Source organism: Diadema antillarum, unplaced genomic scaffold, assembly GCF_040938485.1.
Source record: "Diadema antillarum isolate AM-2024a unplaced genomic scaffold, OU_Dant_1.0 scf00000228, whole genome shotgun sequence".
NCBI lineage: Eukaryota > Metazoa > Echinodermata > Echinoidea > Diadematoida > Diadematidae > Diadema > Diadema antillarum.
In genome coordinates, this window is record NW_027271117.1 from 185074 (window position 1) to 212587 (window position 27514).

Consider the following 27514-nt stretch of genomic DNA (forward strand, 5'->3'; position numbering starts at 1 on the left):
TGGAATTCCTGTCATTTTTTAGAAGCCAGGGAGCAAATATTTTGTGGTTTCAGTATTGAAATGCTAAGTGAAATTAGGTGGTTAACTGTCACTTCATCAAACGCCTCAAGAGTACCGAGAAATAGCTTTTAAAAGTACTTTTCTTCTTGTCACGATCGGTGAAAACAATCTTCCACGCTCTCTTCTCTCGCCGTAACTTGCCAACCATAAACTCTGCACTGATCACGACATGCGCGCTAAGACCACTGGGTATTTAAAGAATCCCACAGTATACGGCCACTGATTCGTCACCTGAATTACGAAACGGTCCGAAATATCCCGTTATTTGCCGATTCATTTATACCTGTCAATCAGAAACACGTCATAAGGGCTTTGACCAATCAGCCATCAGAAACTGCGAAGTCTGTTCATATGCTAATGAGAAATCGTTGCCTAAATTATTTTTCGGCTTCGGCTTTTTCCGGAAGCTTTCCTTGTTCGGTTCTCTGACAAGCGTAAAAAGTTTTCATCAACAGCCGCCATTTTGTGAAAGCCCTGCCGGGCGAAAACAGCAATTTTTCCAGAATTTTTACGTCCCATATCGGAAGCCTTTTACCATTAGACGATCTGAAGTGCTTAGCTAGTATTCCAATAAGCCTTCGAAGTCGACTAGATTGACTAAAACTGCAGCATAATGTGACGGAAGCGCCTTCAAATTCACGGAGATTTGTCGGAGATCAAGCTTTGTACGCCCGCATCATAGTGTGTATTGAGGAAAGATGTTCGCAGCGAAGTTTCAGAGACATGTCGATGCCCTGGTTGAACTCTGCGTCCAAGATGCGATTGTTGTTGGCGAGTAGATGGGCCGATAGGAACTTATTAGTCCAAAAATCTACCCTCAAGAGCGATTGATAGAAGAATACCCAGATCTGGTGCATAAGATTTAATCATGGCGGACCAGATGGACGGACCGCCAACGAAAAGGCAAAAATTGGCGTCACCAGCAAACGCTTCTAATGTTGGCAGTGAACGCACCGAATCAGGTAAAATTCACAACATCCTGGCTGTATCAGATAGCAATTTCTTTGTTTTAATTCCGATCGCTGGGGCCCTTAGTGCGTAAGTGGGTTAAAATATTGCATGACACAGACAAATCATGCTTCTGACATCGATCAGGTATTTTCCGAAACTGATATGTGAAGTAATATTTTGCCTTAACATGTGATCATCAGTGGATATGTGTGGGCTAATTTACCATGCAGTGGAATATGAAAGGTGAATGTAATGGGAGCCCTGGCCTGGTGAAGCTCCTGTGACTGTGAGAAGCAGTTGTGACCCGACAGTGAGCAGTCTGTAGTAACACAATTATTCTAAATTGTACATTTTAAGGCCTGCATTCTGCTCTTTAACCTGCAGTACCTCTAATTTGTGTTTAGTAAAACTGATGCATGTGATAATGCACTGTGTATTGTCTTTGGTCAGCGTTGGTCTGTACTAGCAAATGTAGGCTGACCTACCCAGGCCAGTAAGGTAATAGAATACATTTTATAGTCAGACTCTTCGAAAAGGGTGAGGCGGCTTTTGGAGCCTTACTGATAGAAGGACCAGTTTCACGTAAACTACATAATGACATGTTATTTTCTGGTCATTAGGAGTGAATGATTTTTTTACTGGTGTTTGCTTCAGTTGTGGAGACTCTATGTAAAGAGAGGAGTTGTGGCACAGATGGTGTTTTCCCCATCTCTGCCACAGATTGCCAGACTTCTTGCCATGCACTGCAGTATTTTGTACTCTTTACCAAGTTCTCTCCCCCCCCCCCCAAAAAAAAAAATAAATAAAAAAAAAAAAAATGTTGACATTAAATATACATTGTAGTACACTCTAATGTGTAATGGAGGTTGCTTGATATGATACTGATACAATTGTGCAGTGTTTGAGGTCATGTTTTAGAGAGATTTCACTTGTGAAACAAAAGATTCAGGATCTGATTTTCTATTCAGTATTTTCATCTTGGACATGGTTTTATCTTGTGTTGGTACAATGTAGAGTAGAATGTCAATTGATACATGTACATGTAGGTAACGTGAGGCCCTGCTGCAATATAAATTGGTGACTGTGTTACAATTCTTATAAAGTGTAGTTGAACCTCTACTGGAGTATAACGTACAATGTAAATACAGTAAATGGGTCAATTCTCTAATTTTTTAGTCTTTTATAATCTTAAAAGCAGTGTGCATTGCCAGACCTCAGCTTTTATGAGTTGAAGTATACCAAACATGATTAAAAAATATTACTGTCATTATGTGACAGCTTGTATCGTTAGCTTAGCATTATCAAACTGGAGGCCTGGTAAGTCAGTTTTCCGCAGAAAAGTTGTACCTCTCCATTGTTATAAAAAAACAAAACAGAAGTGTATGGTGTTTCTGTCACAACTTACATTGTATGGGTCGTAGGGCAACACGGCTTGATACAAAAGTTCAGGACAAGGTGCACTGACCTGGAATGGCTCAAGCAGACATTTTTATGACGGAGCTGTTTGTAAGAGGTTTTGCTCACCTCGACATGAATTTGTTTTTATTATAGGAAAGATTGAGACCCTTGTTTAAAAATCGACAGGTGTCCTGTCGGACATTGTAATGGACAGAAGTTATTCTGAATATATTTTTCCTTGTGTTACATGTGAGATGTTCCAAGTTTGAGCTTTCTACGTGTAATCTAGGATAATGTGAAAACCTTAAGCTAAGGATAAACATCCTAGTCAAATATGTATCTGGTTAGTGATGATAGTCTCTGTAAACATGTATTGTACAATAAGTGTTTCTTCTTTGAGAGCTCTACAAAAGCATTTAGAAAATCATGTAAAGTAGTATAAATCATAAAATGATATTCAGTGGGAGGCAACAGGAAGATTACGGAGGCTTGTAATCCTTGCCTGCAAATTTCAAAAGGGGACTTGTAACAAGCATTAATGTAATGCAGTATAAGGTCATAATACACTTGTTCTTCATGTAGTGGATACTTCATTATTTTGTACATTACATATGTAGTCACCTTGATGGATGCAAATATCAAATGATATGGTTTTTCCTTCATAGTAAGTGGTTGGTGATGTAAGCAGTTGACTAGTAGACAACCCAAATGTCAATGATGTCTTTATTTTCTACTTGTGAACATACAGTACATTGTACATGGGTTATTCAGCCGGTAGTCACAATTTGGGGGTGCAGCCGGTACGCAAATGCCTCTCGGCAGAGATGGTCTGCCAGGTCACATCTTTGCACAATGTACATTTATATTTGAAAATTTCTTTGCATATCATTGTGTGACCGGCAAATTGCAGTGTTGCATTGACAACTCCTGACTTAAATTGCTGCAAATCAGTCACATTGAAAACCAGTTAAGTCTTGTCATGGCAATTTGAAAGCAAGGAAATGAAAAGTATCAAATGCTATGCGTGCATTGATTGCATAGCATTGCATGTGGACAAAGATGTGAGTTGCAATATGTAAACAACTGGAAGCGACAAGGCTACCAAGCTGTCCCTCAGTGCATCTGTGCTAGGGTTCTACAACAGTACCAGGTACTTTGTGTTTTGGGAGTACCCAAAATTTGATGTATTATTCAGGTAGAGTCCCATCCTTCCCAGGGCATGTGTTGATTATTTGGATGGATTGAAAAAAAAAAATCTTTTGTAGAATGACAGCAATGAGAGTATTGTGCTTTGGAGTATTAACTAGGAGGAGTTGTCTGCATCTTTGCTGCGTCAGTACCAGGGTCTCTACACCCACGTGTCTGTATTCCCAGGGCACTTCAAATTACAAATGTATGTTTGTGCTAATTCACTATACATCAGTACTTCCCCACTATAGATTTGCTACTTTTTTTTTTTCAAAATTAAATTCATTCTGCTTGCAGCAGGAAACTTCAAGAGAGATGGCCAGATGATCAGGTTGAAACAAACTCATGAAGTGAATGTCAGGAATGTCACTCATAAACCAAGGTGTCAGCAGAGTAATTTGTTTGGTACATATCTGGGCATTGTAGCATCAACTAATATCTGAAACTTGTGTCAATGACAGTGACATCTGGCAGAAGTCCCAAAATGTGATATCCTATGGCTTTGTAATAATGATGGTGTGTTGTTATTATGTTTATCATTTTTCTTCCAGTTGAATGAGTTTAATTTGTAAAGGCACTAAGCAACCTGAACTTGCTTCTAATGCCACAAAGTCCCCCCCCCCCCCCTTTTTTTTCCATTAGGAATAATGGGTTTATTGTAAGATAGGTACCAGACTGCAAGTGGAGTATACTCTCAATGTTAGATTGGCAAGTTGAACAAGTCTTTTTGTCTTCAGTATGTGGCATTGCAGTACAACTGTATGTTGAAAAGGCTTGCATCATCTGTTCTGACTCGGCATGAACACATAGTATAGAATTGTATGCTGTAATTGTGCTGTAGTCTTTGTAAGTAAGATTAATGAATAGGAGAGCTACTTTATTGTAGCTGAGTGGATTAAGCCCGCTGCACACTAACGATTTTGCCCCGATTCACCGGTCTTAGACCTTCAGACTAGAAGTGTGACGTCACAGTCTTGCCATTTTCTAGTCGTACGACTGGGTCTTAGCGTCAGTCATAGAGATTTGACATGTTGAATTTCTACAACCGGTCGTAGGCTTTCAGCCATTCACAATGCAGTAAAATGCAAGCGCACACAGTGCGCACTGCACGCGCTTTACAATTGTGAGCCTACTGGTAAGGTTCGGTCGTATAGTGTGCAGTGTCCGGTCGTACGACTGGTCTTAAGACCCAGCTTGGCTTAAGACCAGTCGGATCGTGTAGTGTGCGGTGGCCTTAAGACTCCAGAGTATCAATTACAAGGTCCCTGATTCAAGTCCCCTGGCTGCAACATTGCGGGCTTACAGTACGGAGGCAAGATACTTTATCCTCATTACCTAGTCCTTTGGTCCCATTAACAGAAAACATGTTTCTAATTCAAGTACTGGATTTTTTTTTTTTTAATGCTCACATACGTAGCAAAAAGTTGGTGTCTAAGGTTGTGCAAGTTATCAATATGCCAGCTTGAGTTATACAATTCTTAAAATTTAAAATTTGTTGTTACGACATGCTGTCATTGCTTGATAACAGAATGTACTTTTTGTTCTAATATAATCTCGTCATATGCTGTTTTGGGGTTTAAGAGGAGGCCTAACAATTTCTTTCCCCTTTTCTTTATTTCCGTTTCTCATGCAGAACTTACAAAATTGCTTGACATTGATGTCCCCCCACTGACTGATGATCTAAGCCACAGTACCAATGATACCTCGGTGTCATTTGCATCAACTGTCAGCTTGACGGGTGGAGTTGGTGTTGCCGGAGGATCTCCATCTGTTACTGTTGCTTCTTCGGTCGCAGGAGTGGTCGAGCCACACAATGAACAGGCCAAGAAGAACACTCAGCTCACGAAGCTGCTGCAGTCGCCACCCCGCACAGTCAGTGCCCAAGTTTCCCAACCTGGTGGTGGCCTGGGAAAGTCTGTCACTGTGTCATCGGCAATGCAAAACCAGCTACAAGCAGGTGGAAACAACCCCGGCCTTGCCAATGTTAGTGTAAACTCGCGCACTTTCACCAACAGTCCTGTGCCAAACAGCATTGCGAAGCAGGTTGGTGGACCAGGGATGGTCCCATCTCCATCTCCAAATCAAGCAGTTGGGACTTCTGTCACCAATATACGGACAAATGCCAGTGTGGTGAACAGTATGGGTCAATTTAATCCCAGTTCTGGGCCTATACCAAATAGTATGGGTACGTCAAATGTTGCCACAAATATGGGACCAGGACATAGTATAATTGGGAATAGGCAACCTATGATGAATGGACCTTTTCAAGGTGGAGATGGCATCAGCATAAACAATTCGATGGTGAGAAACAGCAATTCTGTGGCTACGTCCATGGCTCTCCAGCAAATGGGAAACAGCAATGCAATGGGAAATGTTGCCCAGCCCAATATGATGAGTGGAATGGATGCAGCATTAGCAAAAGCAAGAGCAGCAAAGGTTAGTAATCCCCATGCAAGTCTAAAGCATTTTCATTATTGTGTAAATATATTTTATCAGAGTCTACAGATAAGTGTCTGTATATTGTATGAAAATCATTGTTGAGTAGGTTTGCGATTTGTGTTCCATTACAACTCATCCTTTTTAAATACTGTCATCAGTATTGCAGATTAGTCCATACAGGAGATGATAATCCAGAAGTAATGCAGAAGACTTTTGTACACCATAAGCAATTATTTACCAGTAGTTCCACAGGAGAATAGATGCAGGAAATGCTTACATATATTTTCTAGGGAGTTCCATCTTAGTATTTTAACTCTTTTTTTTTTTTGGGGGGGGGGGGTGTAGAAGGTATGAGGGATGTCAGTGAGTATTCCTTTCACAAAGTATGAAAAGTGGCTCTAATAGATAAGGCTTGTTGAATTGTAGTTTCTTTGGTAACTCATTTTGACAAGATGCTTTTTTCTTTACTATATAATTATGTATGAAATACACTAAGTATATTAATGGAGTTGATTCGTAAAATCTGTTTTATGTAGCCGTATGAAGTGAAGATACTGTATGAAAATCATCCATACTGGCATGAAACTTCTGTTTATGTTTATTTGCACCAGTTTCTCTCGATACCCCAACCAAACTTTTATCATAATAGTGAAGACAGCCACTATTTATTGAATTCAATGCTGGATATATATTTGGTCTTATTCCATGTCACTTTCAAGATCAGAAATCTTCATTTTTGTGTGTTTTTCTCCTTGAACTGCATGTTTTTACCTTTTTGCGCAGTTAATATCTGCACTATTTACATTGTATATTGCATTCTAAGCATATGTGTTGCAAAACAATACACTGGCAGCTGAAAGTTCTAATTGTGCATTTTCTTAAAAGTCATTGTGATTTAATGACATAATAAAACAATGCATATGATTCAATCACCCAAAACACATCTGCATGAATTAGACAAAAAGCCTGTGCTATGTTCCACGGTAGTTTTGTCACATGTCTTAACTGTTAAATGACATGTTACACATGTCTTTTTCCTGATACATGTAGTCACTTCTAGTTGTACACATTTCTGTGTCTAATTTTGTTATAATCTTTTCCTCCTTGGTGGAAGTTCTAACTCCTTGTATTCAATGCTTGCTTGCTTGACTGCAGGTGGGTGGTATGGGAAATGTGCAGCACATGAACCAGCCAAACACCAACAACCCTTTCCATGGATTCTCCTCCTCCATGAACACTATGCCTACACCCACACCCAACATGAATGCAATGTCCTCCTACGTGCCCACCAGTGTGACCAACAGTTACTCAATAGGGAACGTGATGGACGGAATCAATATGCCCGGCAATATCAACATCAACCCTAGCAACATGGGCGCACCCACGGCTAACATGAACCCCAACATTGGTGGGGCGGGTGCCAACATGTCTAGGAATGTGATCACTAACTTGTCCGGAGCCATTGGTGGGAACTCCAATGTGATGCATGGAAACATGATCGCAAGTGGCAACTTCAGGGGGAATATAAATGTGCCGGGGAACTTGCAGCGAAGCATATCGACAGGAAATGTGAATATGGGTGCAAACAGTGCTGGGGCTGGTATTCAAGACATTAGTAGAAGTGACAGTATTGCTGGAAATCATGGTGTTGGTGCTGTTGGCAATGTTAATATAAGTGCTCAAGGTGGAGTTAATGTGGTAAGCTTTGTCATCACACATTCTTCTTCCACCTAACCTCTGTCAAATTTATTCTGTGCACAGTCTAGCATGAGTCTTGAACCCTTATAGATCATTAGTGTAACTTCCTCCTTGAGTTGAATTCTATCTAAATGAAAGCTCTTTAATGCTCTATAGATAGATGCTTAAATTGCCTCATAAGCTGCAAGTACTTTGTGAAAAGTGGTGGTGGAAACAGCCTCTTTCCCCTGACCTGTTTACACTTTTTGTATATTAGAAACTTTCTTCTTTCTGGTAAGGCAAAACATTGGATAGGTAATATGTGGTACTGATACAGTTTACAACAATGTTGAAGAGAAGACCCTGTTGTATTTTGTTTCTGTGTGTAACCACGTCTTCTGACTTTTTTCCCCATTACTTATTTGCTTTACAGCAAGCCCAGCAGCAAGCAAGCACACAACAGCCACTGTCTGGGGTAGGAGTTGCTGGGGCTGCTGGAGGAACCCAAGCTTCAGCCGCCGACCCAGGCAAGAGGAAACTTATTCAGAGGCAGCTGGTGCTCTTACTTCATGCCCACAAGTGTCAGAGGAAAGAGGCTAATGGAGAGGTCAAGCCATGTGCCCTCCCCCACTGCCGAACCATGAAGAATGTCCTCAACCACATCACGAACTGCCAAGCCGGGAAGTCTTGCCAAGGTAAAGCTGTGACTTGCAGGTGCTGTCATCAGTGTGATTGAAGCACTTCAAGAAAAGGGGAGGGAAATACCAAATGGAAAATGCACAGATGAGAATTGTTAGAAATATTTCACATATAAGATTATTTGCTGTGGGGGAACATCATGTGCAGAGAAATATTTTTTCTGAAGATTACTTCTTAACTTAACAAAAGAAAATGTGTGACATATATGTAGAATATAAAAGCTTCAGAATATTATTGTTAAAGGAAACCTGTGTAATGGCCACATCTAACTTTCAACTTTTTCCCCTTCTGTAAATTTTCACAGTGGCTCACTGTGCTTCATCGAGACAAATAATTTCTCATTGGAAGAACTGTACACGGAATGACTGTCCTGTGTGTCTGCCCCTGAAGAATGCATCAGATCGCAAGCAGCAGCATGGTAAGGCTACAAATTAGCTGGAAGAAGCTAGTATCTTACACTGAATGAATCTCATGGTAAAGTTTCACTGCCAACTAAAGAAGAAATCCACTCTAAAATTGTAGCAATTTCATAAGAAAATGAAAAAAATCTTATGAACAGTGCAAAAATGATCAAAATCGGGTAAAAAGAAATAAAGTTATGACATTTTTATATTTCATTGAAAAAAAAAACTTCTTTGCCAGTCATTACGAATATTCAAATCGGCGAGTTGATGTCATGCTCTCACAATTTCTTATTCAGAGAGTGCCCCATATTTCAGCTGTATATATATAAAACTTGCCTTCAAACCTCCCAAAATAAAAAAGGAAGAAATGTTAACTCTAATATATTTTGGTATGGGAATATGTTTTGACGTATATTGACTGGTCAAGAAATATTTTCAGAAGAAATGTACAATTTCAAAAAGTCATATCTTCCTTGTTTTCTATCTGATTTCCTTGTCATCTTTTGGAACATTCTGGGTGGATTTCCTCCTAGTATACTGGTAGCTCCCACTTCACTCTTAGCACTAGGAATTTCCCTGTGTGTATTCCACCTGATGATGCAAACATTTCAAAGCCCTCATAGCAACTGTCTAAGTGGTAGGTACGCCCTCCCAATCTACTGTTTGCTGGCTCACATGGTTCAAGTTTTATTTCTTTTTTTTAAATGTGTAGATCAGGAACATCAAAAGTTTGTTTTTCATCGTGCTCTGTTGCCCTGGCTTTGTCCTTTTCCATTTTGAAATGTGGGGTTCTTCGTTACTGAAGAGATAAATGAAATAGAAATCAATAAATTTCTTTTGTTATTGATATATAATATTGGATTTGTTTTTTTGTTTGTCTGTTTTTTTTTCTAATTTCAGCTGTTTTTGGTAGGCTAGTGTAGTGAAGTAAAGAGATTTGATGGATGTTCCTGGCCCATCTGCCTAGTGATGAATTATCAATTCATCTTTTCAGTACTTCATCTTAAACTGACCTTCTCCCATCCCCCCCCCCCCCCCCCAATGCAAAAGCTTTTACTAGGTCAGATATGCTTCATACATGCTCAAAAAATAAAATCACTTTAATTGAATTGAAAGATTGCCACAAATATTAAAAAAATGAAGTATGCATGGAATAGGGGATGCTGTACTGGAGTATGAAATTTTACTGCTTGTCTTTTTCTTCACTTTCACAGCCACCAACCAGTTCCTGCATAATCTTGGTCCTGTCCCTGTTGACCATGTGAACCGTGCCTTTGAGGGCCTTGGTATTCCAATTAACAAGACTCAGCAAAGGATGCCAGGTATACTAGGTAAAAGCTTGGTCATCGGTACTCTGAGCAAAGACGCTTTAGAGTGAATTGAAGCATTTCCTGCTCTGTATGATATACAGTATGAATAATGCTTTTAAATGAAAGTAAGGAAAGAATTATTGCCTATCATTGTGATATGTCTCAAGGACACCTAAATGTGGACTTTCATGTCCGTCAGAAAATATCTCATGACTCATTCAAGAAAGTTATGCAGGGTGGTCCACAACTTGAAATTTTCGCATGTTGCAAGCTCAGAATCTGAGAATATTGCAGAAATTGAATATGCGCGGAGTGCACACGATGAGTACATAGTACGCAATATTTTGCTGCTTATCTCTCTTTGTGCTGCTTACATTCAATGTTCTCTCTCATGTTTTGCACACAAATATCTAAAGTACCTGGTAGTTTGATGTTTCTTATGTTATGCACATGTTTTGCACATTTTTGAATACTTTTACTTTGAGCTTGTTGCAAATTCTTGAGGATGTTGCATAGCATGTTGCTGGCTTTTTAGGATGTTGCACAAGAATTTTAGCATGTTGCAGCGACATGCTAAAACCCCTCGTGGACCACCCTGGTTATGATATGATTGAGGTACGGAGAGTTAAGAGAATAGTCTGGAGTAATTTTAACAAACTCCATTGGGCTTTAGTGACATGTGACAATTGATCAATCTTTGCGTAGTCACTAGCACTTTTATCAAAAATAGTTTTTCTTTTGTTATTTTTTTTGTGTGCATGAGGTGTACTCTAAGAAACACAGCAATGACACTGAAAATATAACAATACCTCAAACCCACCCCCCCAAAAAAAAAACACCTTACGTAATGAGTGTTGAATAAGTTGAGTTATGCGATTATATGCTCTAAAGGCACCATTTGGGTGTTGCAAGGCAATGTTTCTCCTGTTAAAGCTTTGCTTTTGTCACTCTTCCTGCACCATCACAGAAACAAGAGTGAATCTTCTTGGTCAACAAACTGCAACTGGACCAGGCAACCTTCCTCGCCCCGTCTTGAACCAGTCTCTGTCTAACTCCGTCTTAGACCAGCAGCAACCACAGCCCCAGCAGCCGCAGGTCCAGCCACAGGTGCAGGCACAAGTCCCAGTGCCTCAGCAGCAGCAGCAGCAGCCTCAGCAGCAGGTGCTTGCCCAGCAGCCCCAACAGAACCAGGCCCCAGTACAGCCTACTCAGCAGCAGCAGCAGCAGCAGCAACAACAGCAGCAGCAGCAACAGCCACAGGCTCAGATTCCACAGCCGCAGCAACCTCCGCAGCAACCAGTGACATTGTCCACCAACAGCAACTTGCCACCAGCTAGCAGTTTCCCAGTCAGCACGCTGAGCAACACCATGACCAGCGCTGCCAATGCCCTTGCCCCAAGCACCCGGGCAACCTTAGAGACTGGCCTGAGTGGTTTCAATGCCAACAACATCATCACCAGCATCCAGGAGGGAATCAAGGTGTCAGGCACTGCTGCTGGCCTGCCAACAGCCATGCCGTCCTCAGCAGCCAGTCAGCCTTGGCATGCTTTCGTTACCATGGACCTGAGAGCACATCTCGTCCACAAATTGTAAGCACAATGTTGCTGCCACACAGTCGGCAGAAATTATAGTGTGTGAGATATAAACCAGCTGATTAATGACTTAGTTTGTCTTGCACCTTTATAATGCAATAATAATTCCATGCATTTAATGGTTACTGTGATTTATATATATATGAAATATCTTTTTATCTCTGTGTTGCAAAATCCTACATCAGCATTTTTATTGGTGGGGGGAGGGGAATGGGTAGATATATCTTGAAATTTTCAAATATCGTAAATGTTAAGAACAACTTCATTATGAAATGTTATAGAGAGTATGTAGTCTGGAGTTAAGTGTTTGATGTCATAATGAAACGCAATAAGTGAATCATGTTAAGGGGAGTAGTTCTCGTTTCCTGTTTTTCAGGGTGCAAGCAATATTCCCGTCACCTGATCAGGCGGCGCTGCGAGACAGGCGTATGGCAAATCTGGTGAACTATGCCCGCAAGGTGGAGAAGGACATGTATGAACAAGCCAGTAGCCGGGTAAGTTGTCTAGGCTGAAGACATACTCGACCGTTCATGCCTGATTAGATGTAAACTTCACACATGCTTTGAGTACAGTCGCCTCCATTGAACTGGAACTTGGCTGAACTGGTGCATCGCTGTTATTGGAGGCTATCGTGACATTATTCTTAATTAAGCATGTTTACTTCATTTCTTATTCAGGATGAGACATCAGGTATTGAGAAATCATTTGTTTGCATTCAAATGTTCTGTTCACTTTGAATTCAATTTCAGAGTGAAAATTCATTCAACCTATCCTACAGTGTAGCTATAGGTACAAAAAAAGAAAAAGAAAAAAAGATGAAAGCTCACCAATGGAAAAAACTATGTGGTGGCTACTGGATTTCTGTGTGTCCTTTGTGCTTTGACCATGATTTTGATGGAATCCAGTGGTCTATTTTTTTGCATTCAAGAATCATACAGAAGTGTCACAATCTGTTTGTGACTTCAAGAGCCAGTTTCTGCCAAGAATTCCTCTTCTCAGTATTTGCCCTCATGAAAATATATTCTTTCTTTCTCTCATTGCAGGAGGAATACTACCATCTCCTAGCGGAGAAGATTTACAAAATACAGAAAGAGCTGGAGGAGAAACGACAAAGGCGAGTTGCCGAACAGCAAGGTACGCCACGCCTTCCAGGTAGCCAGTTATTAGCTGGACAACTCCAATCTGGCCAGGGACTAAACTCTCGTGGTCTTTCACAGAGTGAGTACATCTCTACAGTGCTGCAAGATTTGTGTGGAGGGACTGCAAGTGGCCCCAAACGTGGTGAGACATATTGTTGGTGCCCCCCTGGCAAAAACAAAAGTGTGTTCGTCTGTTTTCTTTTTCTAACTCCAGCTAGAGTACGATGTACTGACATGGTCATGGCATTTTCCTCCCATATTAACACTTGTTGCATGAAACGCACTAACACCAAATATTTTCCTGTAGTTAATATAAGTGTGCACGGAGTCTGCAAAGAGAAAATTGCCCTTCAATCAGAACTCTTGATAATAAGTGAGTAGCATCAAACAAGCTCTTTTGGGTTAATAAAGTGCCTTGGTCCTTTATGTTTGTTTGTTTGGTGTTTCATTCATCAAAAGAGTGCAAAAGACTATGGAAATACAAAACCCTTTCATTAGCATGCCTTCAAAAATCTTATATAATCATACAGGTGCAGAGTGTTTTGTGTAATCAGAGTCCCTCATTTGGTCATGTATGATGTTTGCGGAGTGGCAGAAAATTTGAGTGGGGATGTTTGTTTGTGTTTTGAGTTTTACTTACAGAGGATCTGCACTGGAATTTTTCGTTTAGTCAGATTTACAAAGTCCCAGAACCACACCTGCAGAACTTTCAGTACTAACTAGAGATTTTCTCACTTCCACTGTATTGAAGATTTAATCACTCTGGATGCATGTTGCTTGAATGTTCTAAACTTTGTCATGACTAGTTGTCATACCTCATATGGTACACATTTTCCTGTTTGACACGTGCAATGAACAAATGTTGGCTGGAATGCTTGCACATTGATTGACACTTACTCAGTGCCATCCCATAACTCCTTTCATTCTCCACTTCAAATCAACGCACATATGAGATATACAGTTGACTCCCATTATAACAAAGTCCTTGGGACTGGCAGTTTTCTCTTATTATATCAAAATTTAATTACTGAACAAATTGAACAGTTTAAAAGATAGAGTGATAGTGTTGGGGCCTGCATGTTTACTCCATTGTAACCAGAATTTCATTATAGATGTGTTCATTATAATGGGTTTGCACTGTAGTTGTATTGTTGCTTTTTGTCCTGTAGTATATAATGGAAAATGCATTCTTTGCCATTGGAAGCTTGCCTAGTAGTGAGAAAGTAAGCGAAAAATCAATAACGAGCTAAGGCAATCATGAGTTTTCACGTCTTGACAATAATCTATCTTACTTCTCAAACCACAGCAGTTATACCATCTTCTTGTGATGGCACAGTACCTGATTAATTTTTTTCCCCCTTTTCTGTACACCAGTAATAAGCAGGATATGTGGGTGTACTTTTTTTAGTTGATTTAGAACTTTTTTTTTGTAAGCAGTGCCTAAACACGCCAACATTTTCTAGCCAAAACAGTGTGGCAGGATTGTTTGGTTATATTTTTCAGTGTTGGATAAGCTCTAAGACTGTGCTTTCCCACAGCAATAGATACTGAAAAACGAGGAATGTTCGCATGCATTTAAATTTCGTGAGAGCCAAGAGTCACAGAATTAAAATGCTTGCGAAGGCTCTTCTCTACACTATATGCATTGAATGCCAGAGGCACTTCGCAAAAATTCATTCTGTGAAAAAGGCCGCCCGGCTCCAATTTGCGAAAATGTCATGCCGCTAAAATATCATGTTTTACAGTAGCTCCCAATGGAAGAAAGAAGGTGGTCATCCCAATTGATTTGTACTCTGAATACGGGATGCTAGGTAGAGCATTATGAATGGCCTGCAAAGCTTTGTTGCCGCGCAAATCTCACTTTTTCTGTGTGAACCCTCTTGTCATAGAAACTTCACCACTTCTTTTATGTCCAAGATATATATATTTTTTTACTTGTAGTTGCTTTGCGTAAAAGATAATGTAATAAATCATTCAGAGATCTGTTTGAGTGAATATTGGTTATAATCGTAAAAACGTCATGAAGCCAGTTAGAGTTATAGTAAGAACACCCCCCCCCCCAAAAAAAAAAAAAGAAAAAAAAGAAGAAGAAATATTAACAACTTACTAACATAACTGGCAAGACTTGGCCTGAAATATCTATCCCCCAAAGTAACGGCTAGAATTATAATTTTCATTGATAGCTATAACCATGTCCACAGCTGCTTGGAGAGTAATTTTGACATGCTGCCAGTATTTACCACCTCAACTTCAAACTTCAACATTTGGCATTTGATTAACAAGTTCGCAGTTGCCATAGAAAACTTGCATTCTTGTGCCCACATGCCTGCATCAGCTGTCATGCATCGTGAGGGCAGATATAAATTGGGTATTTGTCGCCACCTTGTTTACTCAGAGAACTGTGAGTAGTATCCTGTATTTTAACATCTAGTCCTTAAAATCAAAAATGATTTTATGGTCAAAGAGAATGAGAGATTGAGCAGTTTATCCTGCCAGGGTCACATGATTTCTAGTTTCACACCTGACCAAGTGCTTGTAATATCTGTTTTTCAAAGGATTTTATCTCATTGATTTACTTTTCAACACAAGTTATAGCAACTAGTCCTTATAGATTCCAACACTTTAAAGAACGTAAGTGTGTCTATATAAAAGCACAGTTTGCAGGCATATCAGGAGTGGCTTTGTGATATGATGTATTGTCATGATTCTTTTCCCCTGCGAAAAAAACAATGTAGCATGCATGATGAAGGAGTGACACTAATGCATTATGTTGAAGCATGTTCTCTTTCTCTCTTTTGCACTGTTTGTATGTCATGTGATGAATTTATTATGTTTTCTGATCTTCATTTTGTAAATTGTATGATGAACTGTACTGCATCAGCCCAGAGTAATTTCAGCAGTTTTCTGTTTCTAGTGGAGAAGATGCATTCAAAACGATGCACAGGTTTTACCATGCACTCAATGTCATAACAAATGTTTTGTTTAAATAAAGGTGTGGAATATTAGCTGTTCATTTTCATGCAGCTTGTGCAGCTTGGATCTAGCAAAAATATTAAATAACAGCATTTTGTTTTTGCTTATTTAAATGTGTGAACATAGACATTGGCTACAGCTGAATGCACTGTTTAATTACTGTGCACACTTTTCTTCCAGTAATAGTAATGGCGCGAAAGAATTGTAACCTAATTTGGGCACCTGCATTACATGTATGTGGTAGCTTAGTATACTTATTGCCATTAATCTTATCTGCAGTGCCAGTGGTAAATTGTTTTACTTGCTAGCTCAATTGGCTTTACTACTCAGCCAAGTATCAAGCCAACAAAAAATAATATTATACATGGCGAAGTGCACAAAATCCTTCTAATGCAGCATCTCTAGTGAATTACAATTTAACTTGAAAAACCATTTCCACTTCTTAGTTTCCACATAATTTCTCTATTGCATTTATCGTAGATGGCATGCCCACAACAGGAATGAACACAAACATTGTAGGAGGGCAGCTGCAATCTGTGCCAGGTAATGGCCAGGCAGTGACTTCAGAAGTCAACCCTCAGCAACAGGGCAAACAACCCAAACAGCTCCAACCTCAGGTTCAACCTGGTCAGCAGCAACCACAACAGCCACCACAGCAGCAGCCACCACCACAGCAGCAGCAACAGCAGCAACAGCAGCAACCCAACCAGCAGCTGCAGCAGCAGCCACAGCAGAATGCCAATCCTTTCCGCAACCTCCTGCCAGTGGCATCAACAGGGAACTCCAACAAGTCCCCTGCCTCAAGTGTGGGCATGGTGCAGCCACAGAATATGGTGCCCATCACGACTCAACAGCAGCAACAGCAGCAGCAGCCACAACAGGCACAGTCTGGAAAGCAGCTTCCACAAGTACAACCTCAGCTTGCAACTCAGAACAACACCTCTCCTATTGCTGTAAGTTGTTATTTATTTATTTATTGATGTGTGTGTGTGTGTGTCTGTGTGTGTGTCTGTGTGTGTGTCTGTGTGTGTGTGTGTGTGTGTGTGTGTGTGTGTGTGTGTGTGTGTGTGTGTCTGTGTGTATTGGCGCAGCACGCAAAAGGGAATCCTACTCAGACATGTCAAGGCAATATTTTGTTCGCAATTTTTTTTTTTTTTTTGCTGTTTGTTTTGCTTTTAAAAGAATAAATGTTATAGAGTCTTCATGCTTGGAGGGAATGCAAGGAGCAAATGCTAGTGCACAGTATCATTCAACATAAATAAATTTACTACAGTTACTTACTAAAGTTTGAGTACCAAAAGGTATAAAATACTGTATACGCTATAATTTTTGCGTACATAAATTTTCGCGAATTGCCGCCGTCACACATTTTCGCGAGTGGTTAAATTCGCGATTGGGGGACCAGAGAAAATATGAAGTGGCAAAGAAAGTGTGAATTTTCAACTTACTAGCAAATAAGAATGATACTAGTTATACACTGCATGAAAAAGACTTGCCAAACTCTGCAAACTAGTAAGTTAGAATTCAACATTTTTGAAGTGGTTAAGTCCATCGCGCTAGATTTCTGACAAGTGGTCCCCTTGCGATAATGGATTGGCTCTCTACAGTATTCGTAAGTAGACGTGGACATGCGTAAACAAGCTTAGCCAGTATGGTCTGTTCGGTAAGCCGTGACATGGTATACTAGTACTGAAATGTTCGTATCATCAAGGCAAGGGATTCATTTTGGAAGGTAATATTTTCGCGTGTTGTTAATTTCGCGAATAGCTCCCGACTCGCGAAATTCGCGAAAATAAAACCCCCGCGAAATATATAGCGTATACAGTATGCTTCTAATACTAGTGTCTTACACAAATTCTACATTATATCTCACAGTCGTCTTTGCCGTCAGTGAGCTCTGTGTCGTCCAGCCAGCCAACGCCTCAGGCCAGTATGCAATCAGGGCCGCTGTCAAACCACACTGACCATGGGGATGACGTCAAACCTCAGGTACATTGATTATGTTACGCCTCGCTAGAAATTCTGGTCATAGCCTGTTCCCTGCATAATCAAATCATAATGTGAAGAAGCAGATCCAGTGCATTTCAGTCTCATCCTAATCAATTTCTTGTGGGAAAAAAAGGCATTAATTCACTCCACCTTTGTTTCACAGCCAGTGAACAGTTGACTTCATCAAAGTACATTTTGTTTTCTCTAGCCTGTGGAGGTCCTTGATATAGTTGATATATGTGTTTTGTTACTTTTTTCCTTGTTCCATTTTTAGCTCAATTGAGCCAAGTGAGCTATTGCGATTGCTCTTCGTGCGTCATTCGTCGTGTGTAAACTTTTGACATTTTCCTCTTCTTCTCTAAAACCCCTTGACCAGTTTTCACCAAACTTGGCGGGTAGCATCTATAGTGGGATAGGATCTGGATTTCTTTAAATGGGCACCATGCCCCTCCTGGGGACCCCCAGGGGGGCAAAACTCCCCAAATTAAGGAATCTTCATGTGTTCAAATGGGCACCATACTCCCCTTGGGGACCCCAGGGGGCCCAAGTCTCCTGAAATAAGGACTATTCAATAATATTCTTCTCTAGAATAGGAAGTGATACAGAGCTTAATTTTTTTGTCTTCAAAACTACCTAGTCCAACTTTCTAAGTACAGTGTACTTAGCAGATATTTTTACCAGTGTGAGGGAATATGCAAATGGACATCATGCCCCCAGCTCTCAAAGCTGCCCCACAACCCAAGTTTCCAATGTTCTCGGGTAAGAGTTTGCAAGAATGCATGGTAGGTGAACTTGCGATACTTGCTATACTCAGGTGAGCGCGAGACCCCCACGTCTCGGGGGGGGGGTTTATCGCTTTATCCTGATTTACATGCCCAGTGATAATGTCTTACAGCTCCCCTGTTTTTGTGAAAGTATCACTTCCCACCTGTAATGGGTTCATGTGTTGCTTGGCCCCACAGATTGGTGGAAAGCAGCTTCCTAGCAACAAGCCCATGATGGCCAGCGACATTATGATCAAGACGGAACCCATGGACACGGCTGGCATGAAAACCCCCATGTCTACAGGCATCGTCAAGCAGGAGGTCCTCTCCCAGAAGCCCTGCAACATGGGGGAGAAGCCGAACAGTGTCAGTGTGAACCACGATGCTGTGGTGAAGACCGAAGTCACTGTCAAGACAGAGCCCATGGATATCAAGGGTGGCAAGCCCACTCCCCGGGCCACCACCCCAGCACCACCTCCCCCCACCAGCAACAGTACGGCCACCAGCTCTTCTGGTGCCAATGCATCCAGCAGCAGTACAAACGAGGCCAAGCCCTCCACGTCGTCCAGTAGTAAGGAATCTGCCAACCAGTTGGTCAAATCTGAAACGAAGACGCCAAAGGCAAAGAAGAGTGAGTAGAAGCAAAGTAACTTGTTCCTGATTTGATTGAGGCCGTGTCTTTTCCAAGATTCGTTTCTGCTCCATCTTAATTTCAAGTTCATGGTAAATGAATGTCAAATAATTAAGGTGAAATAATAACTGCTATATGATATTGAAGGAAGCATCAGCTACTGGTGTCTAGAGAAATCAAAGATTACCCAATGATTGCATTTTTGTTTATGTTACCTCTTGTTTCTGTCCGCTCAGCATTCAAACCTGATGAATTGAGGCAGGCCCTCATGCCAACGTTGGAAAAACTGTACCGCCAAAATCCAGAGTCTTTACCTTTCCAGCAGCCAGTTGACCCTCAAAAGCTGCAGATTCCGGTAAGTCCCGAGTTTGTTTTGTAATTATATATATGTATATATGTATATGTAATTTTTTTTTTTTTGGGGGGGGGGGGGTGGCATCATTGGCATAATAGGTAGAGTCAAAATGCCTGTTTTTGATGGCTTTGCATAAAGTGGAAATTACAGTAGAAGGGAACTTCTTGCGAGTAGGAAAGAGTTTTGCTGGGAACAGCAGTGGAAATTTGCAATAAAAGAAGAACTTTTTTTTTCATTCACGCTGCAATAAGTGTTTGTGATGTCAGCCAGATGTATTGCTTTTGACTCATATTCTAGAGGTATTGCGAGTATGTAATGGAAGTATATATTTAGTAGATAACTCTGGGCTTTATACATAGTTTATGCACTCATGTCGTGTAATTTTCATTGTCATTTAAGCAAAGTTATGGTAAATGCTTTGAATCAAGTTTTGATTTATGGGTAGCATAGCTGCCAGTTCCGGTCACACAAGTGTAGTCATCAACCTTTTTATTTGGTGAGCAAAGCAAAGGTGTCTACCATATGGCAGTTCCACCCCCTTCACAACTGTTCCCAAAAGAAATGTGTGTGTGTGCATATGTCTGCCTATTTCCAAGTTGGGTCATTGCATGCGGCATAAATCCCAATCTCTACAGGACTACTTTGACATCATCAAGCACCCCATGGATCTGTCTACCATCAAGAATAAATTGGACACAGGACAGTACATTGATCCCTGGCAGTTTGTGGATGATGTGTGGCTGATGTTTGACAATGCATGGCTCTACAACCGCAAGACATCCCGTGTCTACAAGTACTGTACTAAGCTGGCTGAAGTCTTTGAGCAGGAGATAGATCCGGTCATGCAGGAACTTGGCTACTGCTGTGGGAGAAAGGTATAATCTTGTAAAGTGACCTCAATTCTGCATCACAGATTTAGGCAACTCATAAACTGACTGGTCATAATAACACAATACTTACAAAGGAATACATACAAATAGAATTGTGTTTAGTTGGTATTGTTAGATATAGCATCCAGAAATTCACTGGGATGTATTCTTATGCATTCTGTAAACAAACATTTCATACAAATTTTATAAACCTATACTTGTAGAATTCCTACCGAAACAACTGGAAATCCCTAGGTGAGAACAAAAAAAAAAAAGGACAAAAGTTAAAGTTTGTGGAATAAGCCATATAAATTTGTAATGTGTGGTAGCACTCTGCTGGTACATTATAAATGTGCAATGTCTGAAGTGTTTCTTCATCTCGCTTTGTAAAACACCTTATGTGTTGTTTGCTCCCTGCAGCATGTTTTCCATCCTCAAGTGCTGTGCTGTTACGGAAAGCAATTGTGTACTATTCCGAGGGATGCCCAGTACTGGACATATCAGAACAGGTATGTATGGAATGAAAGAGTGTTAGAGGATTTGTTTTTGAATGAACCAAAGCCCTCAAGCCAGCTCAAATTAAGAAAAGGGGGGGGGGGGGGGGGAAGTGTCTTCTTTTCGTGATTCTTGAAATGGTCTGGCTTTTTACTCTGTGGATGATGACAGCGGTATAATCCTTGCGACGTTAATGCATAACCCCGTTATTGCTACAGAGGTTATTTGGATCTATTCAGCCCCGATATAATTGGAATTACATTTGTAGTCTGAGATTTCATTCATCTTTTTGTGATCGCAATAAATAACCTAGGAAGGGTGTTTCAGCAGTGATGTCAGTATATACAGTATGCTTTACTGCTTATTTGTGAAATGTAAATCTTACAACTACCGTATGGAAGCAGTCTACTTATTGATTGTCGAACATTTACCTTCAAATTCCATTGTGTCATTTCTATGTATTTATGTTTCTAATCTTGTTTTGTAGTATTTCATCTACCATTTCATGCGAGAGAACAAATCTACTCTTCCTCAAACTGTCCTCTGAATTCTGTCACTAACAACAGTTGTGTCATAGAAAGAATGTCTTTGTGAATAGATCTTGGCTGCTTCTTGTTTGCCTTTTTTTCTCTTCTACTCATTTCTTCTCATTTTAACTGCATGTTATTCCCCTCCATCTTCCACCAATTCGCTGTCCCTGTTGTGTCTTTGTGTTGGTGTCCTTGGCCTGACCTCGCTTCGCAGTAAACGAAGTATCGGCCTTATTTCTGACAGGTACCACTTCTGCGAAAAGTGCTTCAGCGACATCCAGGGGGACACGGTTGTGCTGGGCGACGACCCAACCAAGTCACAGACGTAAGCATTCATGAGGAAAGAGCATGTTACAGCACTCATTACATAGCAGCAACTTGCCATGTGCTGCAGCTGTTGAGCTTACCCTTAAATGTCTTTCTCATGCTACACATTTATGATGAAGAGTTCACCTTACTTGCTTACTTCACAATATGTAGAATAGTCCCTAAAACTATATTTTCAGGAAAGATCAATACATCATTGTATGACAGCTTGGTGCTAGTGGCAATGCTGTAAGTAGTTTCAAATGGGCAGAATTCAAATGGTCAGCTGTGATGATCTTAGCACCAATTCAGACGTATTTCTTCAATAAAATTGTACTTGAGTATGTGAACCCGCATTATGAATATTATACAGATGAACAAACAAGTTGTGGGTCATCAAAGCTTACACAGTGCAAATCTGTATTAGCCAGTAATGAATGATTCAGTCAAAAATTTAGATCCTGTTTTAATAGACCACCATGATTATGACCTTGATACCAAGGCAAATGCCAGTCTCTATTACACACTCTTCACTTGAAGATAAAGCATCAACCATCTTCTGGAAAAGTGTACTAAGAGGATCTTTTGAGCAACATTCAATTGACAAATTGAAGTGAGTGCTAAAAATTAATTCTATATAACTGTGTCTCGTAATTATTTCTAAGCATCGGAATGTATGATGTTTTGTTGTTAACATTCTATTATTTTGTGCTTCCTTTGCTACAGGACAATAAAGAAGGACAACTTTGTGAAAATGAAGAATGACATTCTTGAGCCAGAACCGTGAGTATCCTGTCTAGTTGTGTTTCACCAGTTCTGGTTGTTCTGTTAAACATGACTGAATACAGCATTTTTTTTTTTCCCGCATCTTTACATATATCATGGTCAGCAATCTAATGGGCATGGAGCATTTGTCTGTAAAAACAATCTTGTGATAAATTTCTCATGAAGGTAATATCACTGATACAGAATGGATGTGGGCGATTTTCTTGATGAGTGCATGCTTACACCCATTTGTTCAATCTGTATGGCCAACCAAATTGCATCAAGTCCAGTGTGTTTTCTTTTTTTTAGTGTGGCTGAACCAGTTATCTACAGCTGTAGTGTTTTTGAGGGCAAACATGAGTTCTGCTACCTTCCATAATATAATAGCGATTCTCGATTTGATTGAAATAAAATCTAGAATGTTTGACTGCCTGGAGTGTGGACGCAAGTTGCACCAAATCTGTGTCCTCCACGTGGAATTCATCTGGACGGAAGGCTTCATCTGTGACGGCTGCCGGAAACAGAAGAACATCAAAAAGAAAGAGAACAAGTTCACCGCCAAGAGTGAGTAGCTCTCTTTCCTCCCATTCTTTTCATACATCCTCTCTGACCGTCAGTAACCAAGGTCTTTCATGGTGTAAGGTTTGTTTGAAGTAAGTTATTAAAAGGATGGTACAGTTTCGGTTGAGATGGGGCTTCGGGTTTCCAATATTTTTGAAGGGGATTTTTTTTTTAAATGAGGAGAAACATCTTATAAAATATGAAAGAGCATATAATTTTAAGAGGAATTCAAAGTTCATTTGATGAAACTTGGTTTTGAAATGGCCAAGATATCCAAAACTAAGTGATCCCAGTAAAGGTAGGACCCATCTTTTATTAGGATTGCTTTGTTTTTGGATATCTCAGCCATTTCAAAACCATTCTTCATCAAATAAACAATGAATTCCTCTTAGAATTGTATGCTCTTTAACATTTCGTTAAGTGGTTTCTAGGTATCTCGTAAAAAGTTAAAAGCTGAATCCTCACCTCAACCATTACTATACCATCCCTTTAATTGTTGAGTGGGAGTAATACAAGTCCAGTGGATTTAGATATGCAGTATGTATTGGAAGTAGCATGATTGAATATAGAGGACATATAGTGTATGAAGTTTTGTGCAGTTCATGTTGCTTTGTGAATGTTTTGGAGGACAGACATTCTCTCCGTTCAGGTTATGACAAAAGTCGTTCTGCAAAATGTACACACTTTGTTTTGTTGGTGTTTTTGCATTTGACAGAACTTCAAAATTCCAAGCTTGGTATGCACCTTGAAAATCGAGTGAACAAGTTCCTGAGAGAACGCAACGCTGGAGCTGGAGAAGTCTTCATCAGGGTCATGTCTTGCACAGAGAAGGTGGTGGAAGTCAAACCTGGCATGCGAGCAAGGTATTCCTCGTTACTCCTAGCCACCTGATTTTAAAGAGGGATGGGGTGTTGTGTTTGTTTGCTTGTTTGTTTGTTTTTTGTGTTGTTTTTCTTATTCTGTAATTTCCAGGCACTTTTTTTGGTTGAAATACAAGAAACTAATCATAGGATGTCCCAATGACTGTTTCAAGAGACTTGATGGGAGAAAACGATAGACTTGTATAAACAGTCACTGATGCAACAGATCTGTGCTAACGTTTTGAAATCAGGCAAACATTAAAATAATGGCACATGAATGTCAGTGAATCAGTAAGCATAGTATCTGTGGGCACCATAAATATTGTTCAGTCTGTAACCTAGGTGCTTAGCTGCAACTTGTCATGCAGTGATAATGGCTTTATCTTTGACTCCTCCCAAACTTTGTCCTTTTGTGTGAATTAGACAAACTGCCACATACAACAGTTTGACCAGTGAGGCCATGATTTAGATGAGGTAGTATACAAATGATGCACAGGATAGAGTGCGTTAGTGGAGGCATATAGAGCACTCGAGGGTATTTACAATTGTGAAACATGCATGAGGCGAAGCCGAGTGCATGTTGCACTACATTGTAAATACCCAAGAGTGAGCTACGCCTCCACTAACGCCACGAAATAATCCTGTGCATCATTTGTTTTATAAAATGGGTCGAAAATTCGAAAACTAACAGCATTTTTCAGCGTTTTTCACGTACCTTTGTGGGTCAAGACGTCCGAAGATGTTCGTCCCAAACATTTACGCACGTCGCACTCGGAAATCCCGCACATACAGTATTTGTATGATGGGGGGTTGGGTTTCTGGACACTTAAGTTCCCGCATGAAAACTTACTTATTTTACATAGAATATGCACCCTTTACCTTAAAGACTTGATATAGACTCCTCATATAGGCCTACTAGACAACATACTCTGAAAACGGCGTGAGAATTAACCTGCTAAATCGTTGGATTTGCCCTTCAAAGTGACTCCATGTACGCATCCGGTCCCACAACGCTTGGTCTACTGTACTGTACAAAGTGTACGTATATAAGATGAAGAGTATACATACGCCACACATGTTATGCACAAGGGAAGAAAGGCCGGCCGGCCGGCAGCCCGAACTAGAAGTTGTTTACAGGATTGACAGCGCGTACTGTATGTATGCATGCAATTCAAAGGAGCCGCTGCGCGCACAGACGATCGGCAATAGCCACGGTGGATTTAACACGCAGAGCGATGGGACTAGAATAACCAAAGCACACGTGACTCATTTCAGCGCTTCCTATTGGCTACATTCTTGAACCCATTTTATAAAGGATGATTATGGGTGTTGCCTCAAGGTTTACATTATCATGACTTTCAAGTGCTCCCATGGACCTCGTCTTCATCCTCTCAATTGTTCCCCGATTCATTTCATCTTCACCTCCCTTCATGTTACAGATTCGGCGACGAGCTTCCGGAGAGCTTTCCATACAAGTCAAAGGCGCTCTTTGCCTTTGAGGAAATCGATGGGGTAGAGGTGTGCTTCTTTGGGATGCATGTGCAAGAGTACGGATCAGATAGTCCAAAACCAAACCAGGGGTATGTTGCCAGCAATATGTCATGACTGTGTTTGTCGAGGTGATAGTAAGCTGCAAATGTTAGGAATGCTATGAAAATGTTTTATTGTTTCATAATGCTTCTTCCTACCCACGTCCATTCCTTTTGAATAACAAAACATGATTTGTAGTTGGGCAGCAGACGTAATGCAGTATTCAAGTGCATTGTATTGAAGGTGAATTAATAGATGTGGCAAAAATTTGCTTACAGATTTATATGTCGTCATTGCAAGTGAGATTGAGAAAACATATGAAGTAATTCCCACAAAATCAAAGTTGCAATTTTTCAATGTTATTGTGCCTTGCTTGAAAGCCAATTCCACTATCACACATCTCATAACTTTTTTTTTTTTCTGTTCTCATTCCTACTTCCAGGCGTGTGTACATATCCTACCTAGACAGTGTCCATTTCTTCCAGCCAAGGTCTTTCAGGACGGCTGTCTATCATGAAATACTTATCGGCTACCTTGAATACACAGGATGTCTCGGGTAAGTCACAATATGTCCATCATTCCATTATTTTTTTTTTTTTTTCCCACAGCAATCACATGCCCATTGTATTACATAGTGAGTAAATCATCAGTTTAATCTTTTGATGCCGTATGATTAAAGGATCAAACTGGATTTGTGAGTCTTCTGTTTGTTACTCCTTTGCAACATTGTTCAGCATATTTTAATAAAGACCTGGTTGTGTATGGATTCAGGGGTGGCTTTGTTCATTCACTGTCCAACAGGGTACAGTTAAAAAACCACCAATAGCACTGGTCAGTGAGTACGTGGCTTGAAATGTACGCTCATCGGTAATGATCGACTCCCAGTCGAGATTCTCAGCTTTTTGCGACCAGTGATAAAGCTGTATGTACTTTGTCAGGGAGATTCTGAAATATATCAGAACTGGGCCAGTCTTGTTGGTCTTCAAAGATAGTTCTCAAATCTGTCCCAGTATCTTAATGAGGAATGGAGCTGATGTGAATGTATGTAAAGTGTAGAGACATTTCAGAGCTCTGCTCACTTGGTACAGTGACCAGATATAGGTGTGTAGAGGTGTCGTACAAAGTCATCTGTTCAGCTACCACAAATCTGATTTACACAATTTCTATAATTTGTGTTGAATTCTTTGTGGAAAACATTCTTTTATGTATGTGTTAGCAGTTGGAGAAAGATATTTCCGCAGGATTATGATGTAGTAAACCTGCTCTCCATCTCTCTTGATGAATGTAGATATGAATTTGCTCACATCTGGGCGTGTCCACCCAGCGAAGGTGACGACTATATCTTCCACTGTCACCCACCGGAGCAGAAGATCCCCAAGCCAAAGAGACTGCAGGACTGGTACAAGAAGATGCTTGACAAGGCAATGGCTGATGGTGTCATTTTAATCTACCATGTAAGTGTTGCACTCTCTCCATCTTTCTCCTCCTCCTCCTCCTTATCCTCCTCATGTATTAGCTATGGTTGTAGACTTTTTATGGGATCAAAATTATGAGGTGACAGTGAATTTGGTAAGTTGAATTGATGACCCTCACATGCCAATTCCAATTTATGCAAGATATTTAGAAGTCATTTTGATAAGACTCAACAGTGAGGTGTAAGTACTACTGTCAATAATTGTATATCATTTCATGTCACAACTTCATGATTTTTGGTAGCCTACCTTGAATTTGCAAAATCAATTAACTGTTGAGTTTTTACATCACCGGCAGCATTGTAACGCGCCGTATGTTACTACAAATACACATGGTTGAGTTGTTACAAAGCTTGATTTGTCAGATAATCCATTGCGGTAAAAGAACTGTTGTGTACCATCCAACTGTGTTGGAAATGAAAGCATGGTGTCTTTCATAAGAATGTAACTTTTTAATTTGCCTTTGACAATGCATATGAAGACTTAGAAATTCAAGTACATATTAATAAAGAATGACCTAGTTTTACAGTAACAAAGTTTTTCAAGCATTATCTTAA

At 40.3% G+C, this 27514-nt stretch overlaps 1 protein-coding gene across 4 annotated transcripts in view; it reads left to right on the plus strand.

Annotated features, from left to right (window-relative positions):
* The first annotated feature begins 514 nt into the window (after positions 1-514).
* LOC139724780 (CREB-binding protein-like) overlaps positions 515-27514 on the plus strand; it is a 35675-nt gene continuing 8675 nt past the window's right edge. The window contains exons 1-22 of one of the 4 annotated variants that reach the window (XM_071635894.1): positions 515-1022; positions 5231-6033; positions 7192-7734; positions 8147-8408; positions 8717-8830; positions 10031-10147; positions 11094-11715; positions 12074-12212; positions 12762-12999; positions 16311-16783; positions 17706-17819; positions 18782-19214; positions 19451-19569; positions 20205-20444; positions 20859-20947; positions 21708-21788; positions 22496-22552; positions 22953-23098; positions 23811-23958; positions 25395-25535; positions 25928-26041; positions 26774-26939. In XM_071635894.1, coding sequence (XP_071491995.1) covers positions 929-1022; positions 5231-6033; positions 7192-7734; positions 8147-8408; positions 8717-8830; positions 10031-10147; positions 11094-11715; positions 12074-12212; positions 12762-12999; positions 16311-16783; positions 17706-17819; positions 18782-19214; positions 19451-19569; positions 20205-20444; positions 20859-20947; positions 21708-21788; positions 22496-22552; positions 22953-23098; positions 23811-23958; positions 25395-25535; positions 25928-26041; positions 26774-26939 — 5253 coding nt within the window. In that variant the 5' untranslated portion in view covers positions 515-928. The remainder of the gene's footprint in view (positions 1023-5230; positions 6034-7191; positions 7735-8146; positions 8409-8716; positions 8831-10030; positions 10148-11093; positions 11716-12073; positions 12213-12761; positions 13000-16310; positions 16784-17705; positions 17820-18781; positions 19215-19450; positions 19570-20204; positions 20445-20858; positions 20948-21707; positions 21789-22495; positions 22553-22952; positions 23099-23810; positions 23959-25394; positions 25536-25927; positions 26042-26773; positions 26940-27514) is intronic. The other 3 variants (XM_071635897.1, XM_071635896.1, XM_071635895.1) reach the window with 3 other exon arrangements.